Source organism: Hibiscus syriacus, unplaced genomic scaffold (assembly GCF_006381635.1).
Source record: "Hibiscus syriacus cultivar Baekdansim isolate YM2019G1 unplaced genomic scaffold, ASM638163v2 tig00110621_pilon, whole genome shotgun sequence".
NCBI classification, from domain to species: domain Eukaryota; kingdom Viridiplantae; phylum Streptophyta; class Magnoliopsida; order Malvales; family Malvaceae; genus Hibiscus; species Hibiscus syriacus.
The window spans coordinates 1,795,025-1,813,875 of NW_024062802.1; the positions used below are offsets into that span (position 1 = coordinate 1,795,025).

General features: G+C 32.4%; 3 protein-coding genes and 1 long non-coding RNA gene across 5 annotated transcripts; 3 read left to right on the forward strand and 1 right to left on the reverse strand.

The window, feature by feature from the left end:
- Positions 1 to 90: 90 nt before the first annotated feature.
- On the reverse strand, positions 91 to 1,637 carry LOC120135903 (DCN1-like protein). Its single transcript, XM_039152063.1, has 5 exons — positions 1,496 to 1,637; positions 980 to 1,031; positions 742 to 817; positions 517 to 599; positions 91 to 195 (listed from the first exon to the last, which is right to left on the reverse strand). The coding sequence occupies exons 1-5, from the start codon at positions 1,537 to 1,539 to the stop codon at positions 91 to 93; spliced, it is 360 nt and encodes a 119-aa protein (XP_039007994.1). The 5' UTR covers positions 1,540 to 1,637.
- A 4,411-nt stretch (positions 1,638 to 6,048) lies between these two features.
- LOC120136005 (cyclic dof factor 2-like) lies at positions 6,049 to 9,097 on the forward strand. 2 transcript variants are annotated; one of them, XM_039152128.1, is made up of 3 exons: positions 6,050 to 6,369; positions 7,331 to 7,856; positions 7,926 to 9,097. In XM_039152128.1, exons 1-3 carry the CDS (start codon positions 6,151 to 6,153, stop codon positions 8,678 to 8,680), a joined length of 1,500 nt encoding a protein of 499 aa, XP_039008059.1. In that variant the 5' UTR covers positions 6,050 to 6,150; the 3' UTR covers positions 8,681 to 9,097. The 2 variants fall into 2 exon arrangements, with proteins under 2 accessions (XP_039008058.1, XP_039008059.1); XM_039152127.1 differs by having other exon boundaries at positions 6,049 to 6,369; positions 7,331 to 9,097.
- Positions 9,098 to 12,138: 3,041 nt separating this feature from the next.
- Positions 12,139 to 12,665, forward strand: LOC120136070. Its single transcript, XR_005517302.1, has 3 exons — positions 12,139 to 12,309; positions 12,387 to 12,445; positions 12,546 to 12,665. It is a non-coding gene; the product is annotated as an uncharacterized LOC120136070 (long non-coding RNA).
- Positions 12,666 to 14,353: 1,688 nt separating this feature from the next.
- Positions 14,354 to 14,902, forward strand: LOC120136000 (probable calcium-binding protein CML46). Its single transcript, XM_039152124.1, has one exon. It carries the CDS (start codon positions 14,438 to 14,440, stop codon positions 14,900 to 14,902), a length of 465 nt encoding a protein of 154 aa, XP_039008055.1. The 5' UTR covers positions 14,354 to 14,437.
- The last annotated feature ends 3,949 nt before the right edge of the window (positions 14,903 to 18,851 follow it).

The window sequence follows — 18,851 nt, forward strand, 5'->3', positions numbered from 1 at the left end:
CAAGAGATTGACAGTAGTCAATAGCGGGCATATTTTCAACCTACGGTGTATCATAATATGCGTCATATATGCACGCCAGACACAAGTATTTCAATCGAAGTGAATAATCAAAGCAACATAGACTTCAGCTTGAACTAATACTGCAGTAACAGAACAAATGTACCGCCCAAGAGACTCGTCATCCATTTTCAAATGCTTGGCATGCACCATAAGATTTTCAAAGGTATGTATAAGGCAACTAAAGTAACATTTTGGAACACTACTCCCTCAGTGACAGACAACTGGAGCAGCAGATGTCATTCCTTGTATGCATGAATGCAGGACAAGTGGAAAACATCTTCTACCCATTACGGTAATAAATAAATCATTTAAAACCAATATCACAATTCTGATGAAATATTCATCCAAAATTGAAGTGGTCGACATTGGAACGACAATCAATAGCTTCATAAGATGTCTCCAAGACAAGCATAACATGTTAGGCTGTAAGCTGCTTGGTATCAGTCATGCTCATACCTCCACAAATGTGAACCATCTGTTAAGCAACCGAAACCTGCCAACTAATACTAATCTACATGCAGCAACCGCCCTGCTTACAGCTATCAATCATGACAAAAGTGAGAATTAAATACGATACGAAATAAATTCCTCGTAATTTACAGCTTAGATAACCTCGATGTTATTCCAAGGAAAAATTAGTAAAATTATTTCCATTTAACTGATTAGCATTAGATAACTTACTAATATTCTTTTGACCATTTTCTCGGCACATGAAGAAAACAAAATCATAGAAGCACGAGAATTCAGAAAAGTCCGCCTACAGGAAACAACAGCAAGACAAATTTTAGTATGGAGAACACGATACTAGAAAATAAAATCAGTGTACCAACAACGAAGAACTTTAAAGATACTCGATACTGAAGTCTAAAATACTAGTTAAATCTGTCCCTCAAAGAACTTCAACGAAGAGGAATCCCACCGTCAGGTATAGTTGTAACATAAGCTTGTGAAGTTCATCAATGATCGCAATCCTGTCAAAGCAAACATAACCAATACTCGATCACTATTGCATGACCAATTATTACACCAAATAACTAATAAACAGGACTGGCTACAGAATCTTGTTTGGATATTCACCTCACTTGGTAATGTCCTGGAGAATAATATATTTCTTTTTCACTCGATGCATAATCATAAATGACATAGTGGCAATCTACACATATGTAGGACAATTGTCACTCAAGCAAATCAGGATGAAGCTGGAATTTTCAAAATTTAAGATGGGATTGGCAGATTCACAAACGCGTTGCATCTTAGACAAGAACCACCAAGAATAGTAATAAGTTCACATGGCATCCCGTAAATATCAAACTGATTCTTTGATTCCAACAATATGTCAAGTGTCTTAAGACTCGTCAACCACTCCTCTAATCTTCCAAAGGCGAACACCATAAACTTATATCTACAGATTCTAGATATGAATACCACCAACTACCTTGTGTGCATCATTGACTCCACCATCTTTAAGAGTTGATTCATTCAATCCCTCGAATACTTAGCTCTTTGAGATTCCTCATCTTTCGGTACCCTTCTTCGCCACGAACATATGCATTTCCTGTTCTAAGTTCTGCAAGACACCTCAAAAGTTAACTAAATAAAGGAAACAATATTTTTTTATATAAAAAAGGTACCATCCCAATCAAAGCACAAACATCTCTGAACAGTTCAAGTTCAAATTTTAAAGCTTTAAGCATATCAGCAACAGACCAAAATCTTAAACATTTTTAACTAATTCTTTGACCAAATCAAATTACATTAATTACCTAAAATTTTCGGGGTACTTAATTACATTAAATTCTTCCATAATTAACTTCAAAATGCCCAAAAAATGAACTAAATAAAATTCAATTATCCCCCCCAATTATTAGACAATAAAAGTAACCCCAAAAAACCCTTATACAAAATTTTCATCCAAAAATTACAGTAATGATCACTTAATTATGGAGGATTTTAATTTGACCATTGATCTTTTAATTTTATTAATCAAACTAATTAGCTATTTAAATAAAACCAATCTAGCAACCCTCCATTAATATTTGACATAGAGATTGATCTAACAGTTTTTAATATTAGTATAAGTACATATTTGATCCTCGTTATTTATACATTATATCAATTATATATGAGTTACAACTAGCATATGAGTTAAAACTAAGCTAAGAGTTTTTCAAAATTATCTGATTCGATTGATATGGTCTGTTAACCCGTCGACTAAAACCTAAAAACTTCGAGTAACTTTTTTAAAAAGATACTCGACCGGGTCGGGTACCTGACCCATGATTTTTCTTGAGTAGTTGGGTCAGGTTTGGGTCGAATTTTTTTATAACCGGGTACCCGACTCGACCTGATAGTTTTAATATATATTAGTTTAAATTATATTTTTATTTTTTAGATTCCTTAATATTTTTACCTTAAAATTCAATTTAAATTCCTAAATTCTTTCTAGGTTTGTATTATATACTTTTGAGTTTTTTTAAATTTTTTTATTAATTTGTCATATGAGATTTGAAGTAAAAAACACAATGACATTGATATTTTTAATATTTCTTTTGGAAACAAACTTTAATATATATATATTCATATATTTGTCATTAAAACTAACTTCAAATCACTAGCTTTTGGGTAAGATTGTGTATATTGTGAACTTTTAAATTTTATGTATTTTCTATGTTATTTTAAAAAATAAAAAATATATATATGAACCCGATAGCCGTGACCCGAAAATACATATACCCGAATTTAATGGACTACCACGACCAACCAATACTATCCGGAGAACCGGATATCGATACATTAGATATAAAAAATACGGATATCCATATTTAAACACCCCTATTTATATATATTTATATATATATATATATATATTAAATAGAGTAAATACAAGAATATCTGAATCACTGGAGTAAATCTAATTATCAGTTTATATATATATTCTAAAATAGAGTTAATGCAAGATTTAGAATAAAAGTGAGCTTTATATTTTAAAATTTTAAATTAAATTTAATATTTTTTTAAAGAGAAATGGGCATGCCGATGAAGACGAATTATTAGTACTTAATTCATGAAGTTTTCAACGGTGGAGTGGCGAACTTTGGAACCCTTATCTCATTCACATGTTTTCTAATTGTGATTAATTTATTTTTTTATTCACTATGTTCCACTAAATTTATTATTAATTGAATGTTTAAAATTAAAAATTTTAAACTTTTACCATAATTATTTCAAATATTTTAAATAATTAAATTTTATAAAATATATGTTTAAAAATTATTTGATCGATGGTTTTTAAAATATTTTTATATTTTTATCAATAATAAATTTTAAATAATAATAAATCAAAGTTAAAAATATTGATCAAAAAGAGTTAATAAAAACAAATTTAATAGGACGAAGAGAATATATTTTTTAATATAAAATAAGTATGATAAAAATTTATTAAGTGATTTTAACAATTAAAAGAAATATTATTCTTTTTAAATATTTTAAATTCAGAGTGGTAAATGAAAAAAATAGGTTAGGCAAATGGCACAACTTGTTGAAAATATAGGTTGGGGAGACATATAATAAAGTTGCTAGTCATTTTGGTGACATTACAGCCCATTTATTTATTATTCCCAGTATGATCCTAATTTGCTTTTCCAAATCAAAACCCCACACCGGTAAAGGGAATCTAAAAAGACTTTCTTTTGCTAGCTTACACGTGTCATCCCCAAACCAAAACCTCCACTCGGCCAGGGAAATTCTCAGCCACGAGAAAGGGAGATTCTTCATCAACTCTCCTTTTTTCACACGTGTGAGAAAACTATTTCTTATTTATTAATTTATTTAATTGATTCAAAACTTTTTCTCACTTTGCTCTTTTTTCTCAGGAGGTGGGGTCCATGCGAGAATGACGCTGATGTGGCAAAATACGTGGTCTGTACAATTCTGTTGGTTGGTGGGACCCATGGACTCGGTGCTTTAAAAATCGAACGGTGACATGGATTTTCTTTTTCTATGGGTTTATTTTTTCAAATTAAAAAAAAAAATCTTCAATTTTGATGGTGAAGTATTAATACTTTTTTGAGATGTTATTGTTAAATGGTATATTATAATTTTAGTATCTGAAATTTATATTTTTAAAAAGATAATATAATTCTAAAAGATTAAATTATTTTATTTTATTTTATTTTACTTGTTTTTATACTATGCTTGATTATTGTAGCACCTTATCCACATTTAACAAGCAATTAGGTTTTATTTTTACAAATGAATTGATTAATGTAAGCAGCAATAAGTTAATGAACCACAGAAAAAGATACGAAAGGACTGGAAAGTGGAACAATGGGCCGACGTATGACCTCAACCACATACTACGCCAAAAATCTATAAATAAATAAATGAATATTTTATAGTGGAATTCAATCCAAATTAACTTCAAGTAAAAAGGTTAATTTAGTATCTCCATATTCATCTTGAAAATATAATATATCTTTATTTAATAAAAATAAGTTGATATAATATTTTAATATTTGTTTTAAAAAATATAATATCTCTTCAATTAATGAAAATAATGAAAAATATTAAAATTAGATTAAAACAATCTAATACAACCATCTATTCTTTTTAACCTAATGTTTGACAAGTAATAAGAGGGAAAAGGCAAGCAACACAAATTTCTTCAAATGGAACATAGATTTGATCATATATATCTGCCTATAATTTTTATATTTATAAGTCATGCAATCATATAAAAAGTTTAAAAATAGTATATTGAAATTTTAAATATGCCAATATTTTATTGCCAAAAATACACTGTCTTTATTAAACATATAATATTTTATCACAATTTTAAAATATATTAAATGAAGTTAGGGAAAAAATAAAACAAAATAAATAAGAGAGAGAGAGAGAGGGAGGGAGGGAGGGAGGGATCATTTTAAGGCCACAAAGGAACTTGTGGATGAAAATGCTCCTTTATGCTGATGTGGCATATCAACTTGTTTAAACAAATCTAAAACGTAAACTCCACGAGACCATCATCTCTTTATACTATTTTTAGGGTAAATTATATGTTTAGTATCTAAACTATTATATTTGTTCTATTTTAGCATTTAAACTTTAATTTTTTTCAGAATTATGTATAACATTTAATTTAAGTGTCAATTTGACACTCATTCGTTAAAAACTTAAAGTTGACTTTGTTGTGTTATCATAAGATAATGCTACAACATCATTGAAAAATCAAAGATGCCTAGTCAGTTGTTCTGTTATTTTTTTAACACGGGTACTGAGTTGAAACATAAATTAAATATTAAGTATAATTTAAAAAAATAAAATTTAGGCATCAAAACGAAATAATCATAATAGTTTAGACACTAAATATATAGTTTGCTCTTTTTTATCAAGAAAAGAAAATATATTAAGAAAAAGTGGAAGATCGGAGCATTGTTATTATAAACCGAGTATTTTATCTTGCAATTAAAAAGTTATTAAATTAAAACACGAATTAATTTAATTAAATGGTTAAAAAAATCGTTATTATTCTTAAAGGTCACAGGTTCAAATACTAACAATTGCAAGGGGATGATTAAATATTTATTTTTAAATGATTGAAAGTAATTAGAATATATATTATTTTGTAATAATCTTTAGCTTAATAAAAAAAGTTTATTGAATCAAATGATATATGTTTGTGCAATGTTTGTGTTATATTAATCTCAATATATTCTTGTAATAATTTTTTATGTTATATCATATTTAAAATATATTTGATATTTTACTTCATTTTTATTAAGTTTATTATTTTGTTTACCATAGAACTAAATATTTTGAGTGCTTGACCCTTTATCGTAATTTATCTTTACTATTTTTATTCCCTCAAACCAACCCACAAAAAGAAAAAAAGCTATGAAAAAGGGTGGGGGAAAGGTCAAAACTATTTTGAAGACAGCATTATAAGTTTGTATGATAGCAGTCAGATTTTGCTACAAATCTCTCTCTCTCTCTAGAAAGTTTCAACTTTTAGTTTTGTGTTGGCTAAGGATTTAGGGAAGAGAAAAAAAAGACAGAGAAAAAGAAGAAAAAAACAGGGTAGAAACACAGAAAATGTCGGAACCAAAAGATCCGGCGATCAAATTGTTTGGGAAAATGATCACTTTTCCTGAGAAATCTCCGAAAGTAGCAGCGGATGACTTCTGTGTTACTTGTGGTGATGATAACAAAAACGATGATAATGTTGATCAAGATCAAGGTCGTTGTTGTTCCACAAATTCTTCACCAGAGGAAAATAAAGGGGAACAGAGAGAAGAAGAAGAAGCTGAAAAGGTCAGGAATTTTCTTTTTTAAATTATTGTTTTGGGAATTTTGGTGAACACCCTTTGCTTAGAATATGGAAATGAAAGAAGGGCTGGTCTTTGATTCTTTGTTTTGGCAATAAAAATGGTTGTCTTTTCAATGTTAAAAATATTTCATTATTAGGAAACTGGTTAAATTGTGGATCTTGGTTTAAGTAGACTTGAGGTTTTTCGAAGTTAGGATTGGCTTTCTGGATGTATTTTCTCAAGCATAATCCAATTATTCGTGATAAAATATTGGTTAATTGCTCTTGGGTTAGTTTAGTTGGTTGTGTTTATATGGCAGCTTGCTCCCTGACTGCTGGATTATAGTTTTCCCCCCTCCCCCTTCATATTTTGCTATTTCAGGGTTTCACCACTCCATTTTTCCTGGAATTTTTTTCTGGCTAGCTTCTTTGAAATCGGTAGTTTAGCTCCATTTCATCTGGTTGACTGCTTTTATAGCTTTGGAATGGTGAGAAATGTTTGTTATATGGATCTCTTTCCACTGATTTTCATGAGGATGATAAGCTATGATTAGGATCATCACAATAAAAGCCTAAATAAAATTCAAAACCTGTTCCTTGTTACGTTTTGCTTTCGTTTCCGGTACTTTCTGCGTTCCTTACCATGCCAAACTTGAGTTTATGTTATGCTGTCTTTCTGATCTAGTAAAAGCTCAATCTTCCTCTTACCCTATCAATTTTTCTGTTTCTTGTATACTGTTCGTGCCAGTTATATAGCCATACAGCACTCCTGATTCCTAAGTTCTTAAGCAACTTCTTTGCTTTGATGATTTATTTTATAGCTGTTGGAATGGTGGTTGCTATTGGCTTGAAACCGATTCTTTATGTAGCAAATGGCAAGAAAATGCAGTTAGTTATGTATGATGATCATGCTCTTTCAACTCCTTTTGGTTCTCGTGCTGATTTTACTTCCTCCGAATTATTCAGGACACTAAGGGAGATAAAACAACAGGCGTTGAGCATGAAGATGGAGATAGAAAGGAGGACGGATCTAAAGAGGATGACAGTTCTCCTCCAGTTATTTCTGGAGAGTCTACAAATTTGGAGGCAATCTCAGGAGCTAGCGACAGCTCTGAAACAGCTTCCGTTGAGAAGGAGAGAACGGGTTTAAAAATGTCAAAAACAGAAGAAGATCCAAGTGCAACAAGTAATCTGCAAGAAAAAACCTTGAAGAAACCTACTAAAATTCTTCCTTGCCCCCGCTGCAACAGCATGGATACCAAGTTTTGTTACTACAACAATTACAATGTCGATCAACCCCGACACTTTTGCAAGAACTGCCAAAGATACTGGACAGCTGGTGGGACTATGAGAAATATGCCTGTGGGAGCTGGACGTCGCAAGAACAAAAATTCAGCTTCTCAATACCGTGACATAATTGTCTCTGAAGCTCTGCATAATGCTCATACCGAGATTCCTAATGGAGTCCACCATCCAGCTCTAAAAGCTAATGGTACAGTTCTGACCTTTGGCTCGGACACACGCCTTTGTGAATCAATGGCTTTTGTTTTGAACGTTGCAGATAAAACAATGCATAATACCACAAGGAATGGGTTTCATAAGCCTGGGGAGTTAAAAATTCCTGTACCTTTTAGAGGTGGAGAAAACGGTGTTAAGTGTTCAAATGGATCAGCGGGCCTGACTTCAAAGAATGAGGCAGGTAAAGCTGGGTCACAAGATCAAATGATGCAGAATTGTCATGGTTTTCCACCTCAGATGCTATGCTATCCCGGGACTATTTGGCCTTACCCATGGAATGGAGCTCAATGGAGCTCTCCTGTACCTCCAGCTGCTTTCTGCCCTCCAGGCTGCTTTCCAATGCCATTCTATCCTTCAGCTGCTTACTGGGGTTGTAACGTACCAGGCACTTGGAATTCCCCTTGGCAGCCTCAGCCTTCTACTCCAAAGCAATCAGCCCCAAGTTCCGGTCCTGATTCCCCTACCTTGGGTAAACATTCACGAGAAGAGAACATGAGCAAGGCAAGCAACTCTGGAGAAGAGGAGCCAGTAAAGGAAAATAATGCTGAGAGAAGCCTCTGGATTCCGAAAACATTGAGGACCGATGATCCGGGAGAAGCAGGAAAGAGTTCTATATGGGCAACACTCGGCATCAAGAATGACAAATCTGATTCAATAGGTGGCGGAGGACTCTTCAAAGCATTTTATTCAAAGGGTGATGAAAGGAATCAGGTTCGCGAAACCTCTGTGGTCTTGCAGGCAAATCCAGCAGCATTGTCAAGGTCAATAAACTTCCACGAGAGCTCAATAATCGTGTAAATTATGACTTTTAATTGCTTACGGTGCCTGCTTACAACTTGGTGTTAATGACTGTACGAATCCTGCCCTGCTTCGTTAGCCACTTGGTCATATTCATTCACCAACCCCCTCCTACATAACCAACTCTCAAAGTATGCGGAAGAGAGCAAAAGAAAGGAAGAGTCCTATCATATGGTTTGAAGGCAGAGTGTTTAGCTCAAGTAGAAGCTGATTTTTCTATTTCGGTTTAATTTTGTTTTTGGAATTCCTCTTCTTTTCCATTAATGGTATGAGCAGGGTTTTTCAGTTAGATGGTTTGCAGAGTTCTGTACATAGTATATATATGAAATGGTGAGAGGTAGGACCAAGTAAGTTTCTGTACCATAAATCCCACTTGTATTTAAATAAATTTGGGAACTTGAGTCTCTCTTAAATCTCTACTTTGTTTTCTAAAGTTGTAGAAAGCAGATTATTTGATTCTCGTGAACTGATATAGAATCCATTGTCATTGCCAATATCATCTGCTACCCATGTTACTCGGACTAGGATGTTTGCTCTTGTATGCGACTCGCAAGTAATGCTGTGTTCGATATTCCATAGATTTTTCAAGAATCATACCATTTGTGGAATAGAAATATATGCACTTTGGAAGACACAGAAAAGTCCATGTAGGACTTGTTTGACAGATGAATTTTAATCAGAAAAAGTCCGAAAGATGTTTCCCTTTCCATAACCATAGAGAGAATCCAAACAAGTAGCACCAAAAAGGTAGAAAGTTTATCATAAAGTTTTCCTTTCTTTTCTCATCTCTTGTTGCTTTTCTCTCTTCCCCCCCCCCCCTCTAATCACTAATATAATACCATTTTAAGAATTCAGATATATTTCTCGTATTATAATCCGGGTTTAAGGTATTCTACACTAACTGAGTTTAAAAATAAGATAATAATACGTGTCAAGATTATTTTTAATGGGGGACTAATCCAGTTAAGTTTGGACTAGAATCATTTTAATGAATGGTTATATAAAGCTGTTAAATGGTTGGCTTAAATATACAAATTTTTTATATAAAATAAAAAAAATAATATTATATTTAAAAAAAAAAGAAAACACGTAAATTTTGAAATAACTCCAAAACTTTGAAAACCTTCATTTCAACCCCTAAACCCACGCCGACCGTCGCCCTTTGTTGTCGACAAAGCTCCACCCGACCTCACCTCCCCCTGACGTCCAGAACTCTTTATGAAATCGTGACTAATCAACGGTCAATCGACAACAAATCGATGTTTTATATCCCGCTAACCTAGGATGAAAATCACAATCCCAAGCGATTTCGACAGTCAATCGACGGCAACTACGACGACTTATAACTAAGATGATGACAAGGACTACGTCGGCGACAGTGAACGTGGCCGGAAAGGGCGGCAACGACGAGTTAGTGTTAGGATTTGGGGATTTTGAGGCTTTTTTGTAATTTAAAATAAATAAGGATTTTTTTATAAATGTAATAATATTTTTAATATTAAAAAAAACAAAATTACGAGATTGTGGCCCTTCTCAACGGAGAAAACTAAAGGTATGTCATGATTTGACCTATTTTGAATAATGAAATGAAACGTTAGACATCAAACTGAAACGAAATAAACGTTAGACACTAAATTAAAAAAACGGGCCCATGTTGGATACTTTTTGTATATTTAAACGTAAATGGTTTTGGGTCATATTTTAGATGGTGAATAAGATAGGGTAGTGCTAATACAGGTTTATATCCACTTTCTATATGTGGTTTGGATAGTGATACATGGTGTTGGACCTCACATGGGATCATCAAATTCAAACCCACTGACTTAACCAAATCATGTGCTTCATTTCCCTCCTCGTGACAAACAAATCTGATCGTAATTCATAACCACAAGCCTAGGATTAGGAGTGGGCATTAAATATGAATCCGACGATTTTCGAACTGGCCTGACTCGATTAGGTTAGATTTTTTAAAAATAAAATTTTGGTTTGAGTCGGATCAAGTTTGATTTAGGGTGAAAAATACTTGACTCGATCCAACTCGAGAAAAAAATAATTTTAACTTTATATTTAGGGATAATTGTAATAATAGCCCTCTATATATATTTTTTTCAATTAAATTCCTATTTTTATTTTTGGGTAGGGACGAATTCAGATTTTATCTTAAAAGGTCGGTTGGGTTCGAATCAAGTAGAATGTATATATTTTTCGGGTCGGATGATCAGATAAAAAATATATAATTCTCAGATCTGGTCGGATTAACCAAAAATCCAACCCGACCCATGTCTGTCCCTACCTATGCCATCTTTAAAGCTTAAGGTAAATTCGCACGATATTTTTTTATAATTCGACCGCACTTGTTAAGATAATTTTTTTTCTCAAACCTCTAAACAAATAATAATTTCTAAATTATTTACAAAGTACAGCTAACTAATCGTTGGGATTTGGGATTAGAAGTCAACCCTAAGCTTCTAATAAAGAAGGGTTTTTGTTTAACTGGAACAAGTAGATTGAGTGCTTTAATATTAACCTACAAATGATTTTAACTTACTATCATATTTTTCAATTACTATTTAAGTACATAATTAAATGCAAATGACGGTAAGTTAATGTTATTTAAGGAGGAAAGATTTCATGGTCGTGTATTAAAGAATTATTCATATTTGCGTTATATAGTTAATCATTAATTAAATCGAATTAAACAATGATAAATTTATAAATATTTTTTAAATAGATATACATATATTAATAATATAGATTTTTTTAAATAAAATAAATAAAAATAAAATTTTAAGATGAATATATATTCACCATCATGTAAGCGTAGATCCGCCACTGAAGTTAAATTTAGATGAACTGAATTCATGCATAATAAAAACATAATATATATTTATTTAAGTATAGTTTGATATGAAATTTAGAGTTAAGATTTTGTCTGAACTTGTGCGTTACTTTTAAACTTTTATCCTGACCTTTTGATGTTTAATGGAAAAAATGTGGCACTTCTAGTTCCATTTAGTTTCACATGGCAGGCGCTCATGGGTTTTTCACGTGTGCAAACTAAACACACGTGCACCGCCATATATAACAATAATTATTTTACACTAAATCCCATATTAATTATCCTAAATTAGGTTAAATGATTAATTGAATCTATTAAATATTTTTTTTATTAATCTAGGGTAAGTACAAGATAATATATGTCCAGAAATAACTCTCAATCTCTCAATATTGAATGCTTACACCCCTAATAACTATGGTGTTCGAACTCAGATTCTCAATGAATAACAACAATTTATTTATCAGGTCGCTTGATTCGTGCCTATTAAATAACTTTAATGATTAGAAAAGGTATTATTTTTTAAATTTCGAGTTCAAGTAGTTATGTGAATAAATGTGCATTTTTAATAATTAAAAATGCTATGTTCATTCACATGATATTATATGATTCATTGGATCTGAAGAAGCTGAAAAGCCTTGAAAACCGAAGCTTAGCATGTTCGTAGGACTGAACATCTTTATAAAATTTGAGAGATACCCATTTCCCAGGATTCTGAAACAGATAATGGGTCGTTCTTGGTTTCTCAAACTGATTCTTCTTTCAATGCTTTTGATTCTCTCATCCTCTCAAGGTATTACTTTGTTTTATTTGATGTTTCTTCTCCCTTTTCCCCCAAGTCATATATCATTTTTGGTTGTCAATTCTTAGGATTCGGTAGAATATCGATGGAGAATGTTGAGCTTGAAGAATCCGCTGCTCAATCGGAGGTCGATTCTTCTATATTTTCTTGGTTTTTCCTAGTATTTGTTTGTAATTGTGGGGGCTGAATTGTGTATTCTTTGTATAAATTTTATGTTTGGCAAACAGGAAATTGCAGATAGATCAAGGGAGATGATTGAAATGCTGGATTATAAATTAGAACCAGAGCCAAATACTAACCCCAGAACTGGTTACATATTTTGCCCTCCTCCACAACCCTAGTTGAGTTTGAGTGATGCTTCTGTTTTTTATTGGCTTAATTATGTTTGACTGAATTACAGAAGCAAATTGTTCAGTTGGTTTCAGAGGATAGGGTTGATGTTTATGCCTTTCTTTTTCTTGTAAAATCCATGGATTTCCCCTTTCTTGTTACAAGAAAATGACTGCTTGTTCTTTTGTTGCAGTAATTTTTTTTTAATTTAATGTATAAGTGAGTTAATTATAAGATAATATTTATTTATAATTATTTTTAATCATTAACATTTAATAATGCATGTCATGTATATATAATTATTCGAATTTAGAATTAGAAGAAAAAATAATATTCTCTCTAACCCGAAGTCATTCAATTGTTTTTTTATCCAAGTCTATTCCAATTTAATTTTCTTAATCAATAATACATGTCAACTTTAGATAATTAAATAAAAATATATACTTTAATAAAAAAAGAATCAAAATTAACATATAACTGAAAAACGAGTCAAGCATAACTTGTATTTGAAGGTTGAAGCCCAAGTCTGTCTCAAAGATCAAAGTTCATGAATTTTCAGGGTTAAGAGGCCTTGCCTAGCCTCACCCAAACATAACATTGTTTTTTTTACTAGCCCAGTCTTTAAAATTTTAAATAAATATAATATTTATATATTGTGTGTTTTGTAATTAAATTTAAGTAATTTTTTGTACGAACCAATCGATTTCAGTGGTAAATAAATTATTGTTATTACTTAAAGTCCCGGATTTGAGCACCATGAATATCAAGGGTGTAAGCGTTCAATGTCAAATGGTTGAGTTATATCTTTGAAAATATATTGTTTTGTACTTACCCAGTTTAATTAAAAAATTAAGTATTTTTTTAAGTTAAACATATCGTTATTCATCTGTTTATTATTTTTATATCAGTCATTAAAAAATGAACTATTGACATGAATTTTTATAGGAAAATAAATTATACAATGAAAAGATAAGAGACTTAAAACAAAACAAATAAAGTGTGTATATAAAAAGGAAAATAATTTGAATCAAGGATCTTTTGCATTAAGAATCCTTCTTTTAACCAATAAATTAAATTATAAATAAATATTTAATTAATTTTTTTCTTTTAAATGAATTAAAAAAATCAATTTTAATCACAGTTCAAGTTAAAAATTAATTTAATTAAAAATATAATAATTATGTTATTTGGTCTAGTGATTAATCATTAAAACTATTTTATTAAGATCTCAGGTTCAAGTCTGTCTAATAATATTTTGAGGATGATCAACGTTGATGAGTAGAGTAGAAATAAGTAATATAGATATAGTTGACATAATTTTTATGACTTAGTATGTTGTCCAGTCGTAAAGTGAAATAATAATCCCAACGTAGTAGTCAATGGGGTAGTGGAAAACGCAAATGTAACAATCGCCTATAACACATCAGTATTCACTTCCAAGACCATTTCCTACAATATAGGATAGCTGAAGGTTCCAAGCAACAAACCACACACATTCCATGTAAATAAACATAGATAGCTATGGCCACCGAGTTTCCTAGCCGCTCTCTTGGTTGCACCGAAGGCAACTTCCCCTTTGAAAACTTGACCACCTCCGCCTGCCGTCTCTGGTTCCTTCAAATACCCCAATCCCAATCCTCACCATTCCATCAAAATTAATTCTTTCTTTCATTCTTCAACACCATCTGAAAATCAAATAGCTCTAGTTTTTCTTTCTTTATAGTCTTACAAAATTGAGACATCATCAACAAACTCGGACTATACCCTATTCCCATTCACTGATATCAGTATGATCTTGTTGTTTCTTAGCTTGACATGTTATAACAGCTTTAAAAGTTTCTTCTCAAGCTATTCGTCTTTCCCACAATCCAAATATGGCAGCTCAAAGGCATCATCAAATTTGGAGAAACCCCAGAATTATGATTGTTCAACCAAAGAAGCTTCTTTTAATAAAAAGGAAGATTGTGTGGTAGTTTGCAGAGAAGATGTGGAGAAGGTGATGGGGAATCTGGGGATTTTTTGCAGCAAAGAAAGTGAGGAGCTAAATAAATCATTTGGTTCTGATGAGCTTTCCAGGGTGTTTGAAGAAGAAGAGCCGAGCTTGGAAGAGTTGAAGGAAGCTTTTGATGTGCTTGATGTGAATAAAGATGGGTGTATTGATGCGCAAGCGTTGCAGACAGTTCTCTGTGTTTTGGGTTTGAAAGAAGGTTTAAAGATTGAGAATTGCAACAAAATGATCAATAACTTGATGTAATAGAGATGGCAGAATAGATTTCCAAAAATTTGTAAAATTAATGGAGACAACTTTTTTGTGAATCAGTCTAATGACATTCATATGCATATTTATCAAAAGACTTTGAACACATATTTATCAATGGATACTCTTAATGCATTAATGCAAAAGCAACCGTGACTTGATCACATGACCATGACACTGCCTACCCTCTAAAGTCTTCCCACTATCGGAACAAGCTGGAAAAAACCACTGCGAAGACATACTGGTTAGGCCTCGAACTATCCACCAAAATTATATTTTTGAACAACTTAACACTTCCAATGAAAACCCAGTTTGCAAATACCCTGCCATGAGGGAACGCCATGAAACCAAATTTCTTTCGCGTATTCTATCAAACACTTCTGAGCAATTGAAATTTGGTTACATTTTACATAGAAATTAATCAACGAGTTCAATGGATGTATGCTGGATCCTATGGAGGTTAGATTGAATGCTTTTATTTATTTATTAATATGGGATTAGTATAATGTAATGTTTGTTTAAAGATAAATCTCAATCATTTGACTTTGAACGTCCTACCTTTGACTTCCTAGTGCTCAAAGCCAATACCTCAAAGAATAACAACAATTCATTTATCACTAAGTTCGCTTGATTTATATGAAAATTATTTAAATTTAATTACAAAATACACTATATCTAAATATAAGAAAATTTGGAGCATTTTAGAGGGTCTGTTGGGACCGTCGGCTCACCCATGGCTCAGCGGAAATAAAAATTCGATGGTATCACAAGCAATCCAAGTACGATAAACCAAAATCGGGAAGAAAAGATGCGAATACTTACAGCGGGTTCCTTGAAAAACAACAAGGACAACAATGGCTAATGGTGGTGACGATCGGTTCAAATCGTAAGCCTCCACGAAACAATGTCTTGGCCTCTACTTAGTTCACCCGATTGAGAGCAATATTTGCTTTTCCCAAAATTATTTTGAGAAAACGGCAGAAGATAATGTGCAAAAACGGTTGCTAAACCTTACGCTTCTTTTATATTCAAGTTATCCTAACATATTAGGGATTTTATTATTTCGAATTAATTAAATCTTTATTTAATTAATTTAAATTAAATATTCAGGATAATTAAAACATGTGTATATCAAATATAGATATATTAACTCTAGATATATTTTAGTACGTACAACAAATTGTACATCTTTGCTCATTTCAATCGTAGGGTGTGACCTTTGTAGGTTCTTGTAACGTTAGCAGTAATTATTAGATCAATTTAATATTATAATGAGTGACATCTAGCAATATATCATTGTCACCTAAGTTACAAGAAAATATGATTCGATATATCATCTTCGTGATTACTCTTTATGTATTCTTTTGTCTTTTATATTTAGAATAGACACAAGTCTTAGAAGTCACACTTGTATGACTTATCTATTGTTTCTTGATATTTATAGTAGACTTTAATTAACGATTAATTTGTGATATCTCATATCAACTTATTCGAGCATGGCCATGCATTTCTAGTCTCACTCAATCAAGAGGCATGGATATATTTCTTATTATGTACACTACAACAAAATGGCTTATTGCGGCGTTTTTTTACTTATAGCGGCGTTTTAAACGCCGCTAAAACACATACGGCGTAAAAAAAACGCCGCTAAAACACCGCTAAAAATAGCACCGCTAAAGTTTGCGGCGTTTTTCAAAAAAAAAAACGCCGCAATAGGTTACAACATATAGCGGCGATTGTTCAACAAACGCCGCAAAAGGTATTGATATTTAGCGGCGTTTATCATTAAACGCCGCAATAGGTGTTGATATTTAACGGCATTTGGCAGACAAACGCCGCAATAGTCTTGATGTTTAGCGGCGTTTTCTTCAAAACGCCGCAGTAGATTTTTATTTTATCGGCGTTTTCCTACAACGCCGCAGGATATGTTTTGAGATTTTGCGGCGTTTTTATCAAAAACGCCGCTAACTGTATGGTATATTGCAGCATTTTTGTTACAAACGCCGCTAAATAACACAGAATTTACAATTCTAAAAATTATACTTAATACCCCAAATCTGTTTTTTCAACCTGTTCCATTATCCAACAAACAAAACAGCATAACATCAAATCCAATATAATAAATAAAAGTTTTCATTAACGTAATATAAGTTAAGTTAAACACGGTTCAGTAACATTAACATAATGCTCATAACATAAATGAGGCTACGATGGTGGATTCTGAGGTTGCGTTTTTGTATCATCGCATCATATCATGAGTCGTTTTTCAAATTCTTTACATCTGCTGATATATTACTTCTCTCTGTTCTGCCGATGCCTCTCTCTGTGCGCCGCTGCTTCTCTCTCTGCTTCCGCTGCTGCTCTAGCTGCTTTCTGCTGCTGCTCTCTCTGTTTCCCTTGCTTCATTTTCCGCTTTCAAGTTAGCCATTTGTTTGATCCATCTCAGCCAACTTTCTTTTAAACGACCAACTTCTAATTGGGAAGATCGGACTGTGATGACATGTACTGTGATGAACTGGATCCAATATTTGGTGGGAGTAACGAATGATCCTTGATAGCGCACCCGACCATATCTTTCAGGACCCAAAACGTCATTAATAGCTTGGTTTTCAATGTCATCATCATTAACAATACCTTGACTTGAAGCAATAGCATGATACTCTGCCCTTTTCTCCCTCAAATTTTCCTAATAATAAAGTGAATAATTTAAAATAAAAATGTCATGGTACAAATAAATAAGTCAGGTAATTTAAAACATCTACCCAATAAAACGTACCATAATTTCTGCAGCGTCAGCAGTCATAGGAGTGACATCCTTCTTCGTATGTGTCATGTCGAAGAGTTGGATTCGACCAACTTTGAACCGGATGTATTTTCCTACATGTACCATAATGTAATTACTATGAGTTAGTATGTACATGGAATACAAAAAAAACTATTTCAATAATCTATAATACCTCCTCATGAGCTATACAAGCAAAGCTCTTCGATCCAGCCGTGTGCGTAAACTTTTGTTGTTGCCTACTAGCAACACCAACATGCTCTCGGTCCTACAATGTCAAACAACCACTTATAATGATGATTTAAATTTTGTTACAAGTATTTATGAAAAATACATCACCTGTCCTTTTTGAGAACTCCAAAATCTGACTGCATCTTCCCATTGGTACCTGAGTATTCCTGGTGGGACTGTTTGCAACTTCTCTTCAAGGCTGAGATCATTCTTGAAGTATTTCTTCTTTAAGGAGCTCTTGTGATCCCTCCTCTCTTCCCTAACGCTTGCTTCACATAGTCGTCAGAGACCTCTAAAACAAATTTCTCCTATACAGCAAATAAGTGTGGCACCGTAAGTATAAATTAGTATTGAATTTATATAGAGTATATATTATAATGACATTATTACTTAACAAATCCAACGCTTGATTTTGTTACTATTAGGCATTTTGCGCCATGACTTTCCAGTTTTCCATGAAACATTAGCTTATTAGCAGCAAAATCCGAAAGAAGGATTGTTATGTAGAGGGTGGGTGAACAATCTACAATTTTGCATTCGTTAGTCATATTAAGTTTATACAATGGGCCCTTAATAAGCTGGAAATTAAAGATAATGACATAGTAAAACCCTAATATATATGGCAAAAGACTATGTATTATTTGCATTAATTTCGATACATAAGCTGAAAATTAAAAACCACCGAGTTTTGCAGGAGGAATTCAAGATACAAAAGCAAATTTCACTAATCACCAAGAGAAATGGCATAATGCAAAAAAAAAAGATAATGATATTTTGCAGAGCGAATGATATCTGCACAAGAGAAATGGCAAATGCAAAAAAAGAGTGGTGATGAGGTAATTATGAATCCTTTAAGTTATTGGCTTAGATGCTTACTACATAGGTTAAGTCCTAATTTGTAGTTTTCAATGCATGCCTATGGTATTTTCATTG

Excerpts from the sequence above, each read along its gene's own strand:
- LOC120135903 (XM_039152063.1), bottom strand. The coding sequence starts at position 1,539 with ATGAATCAACTCTTAAAGATGGTGGAGTCAATGATGCACACAAG. Across the intron at positions 600-741 it reads AAATGGTCAAAAGAATATTA|CTGTAAGCAGGGCGGTTGCT; the intron begins GTAAGTTATCTA and ends CATGATTGATAG. Across the intron at positions 196-516 it reads GATGGTTCACATTTGTGGAG|CATTTGAAAATGGATGACGA; the intron begins GTATGAGCATGA and ends GTGCATGCCAAG.
- LOC120136005 (XM_039152127.1), top strand. The coding sequence starts at position 6,151 with ATGTCGGAACCAAAAGATCCGGCGATCAAATTGTTTGGGAAAATGATC. Across the intron at positions 6,370-7,330 it reads AAGAAGAAGAAGCTGAAAAG|GACACTAAGGGAGATAAAAC; the intron begins GTCAGGAATTTT and ends CGAATTATTCAG.
- LOC120136000 (XM_039152124.1), top strand. The coding sequence starts at position 14,438 with ATGATCTTGTTGTTTCTTAGCTTGACATGTTATAACAGCTTTAAAAGT.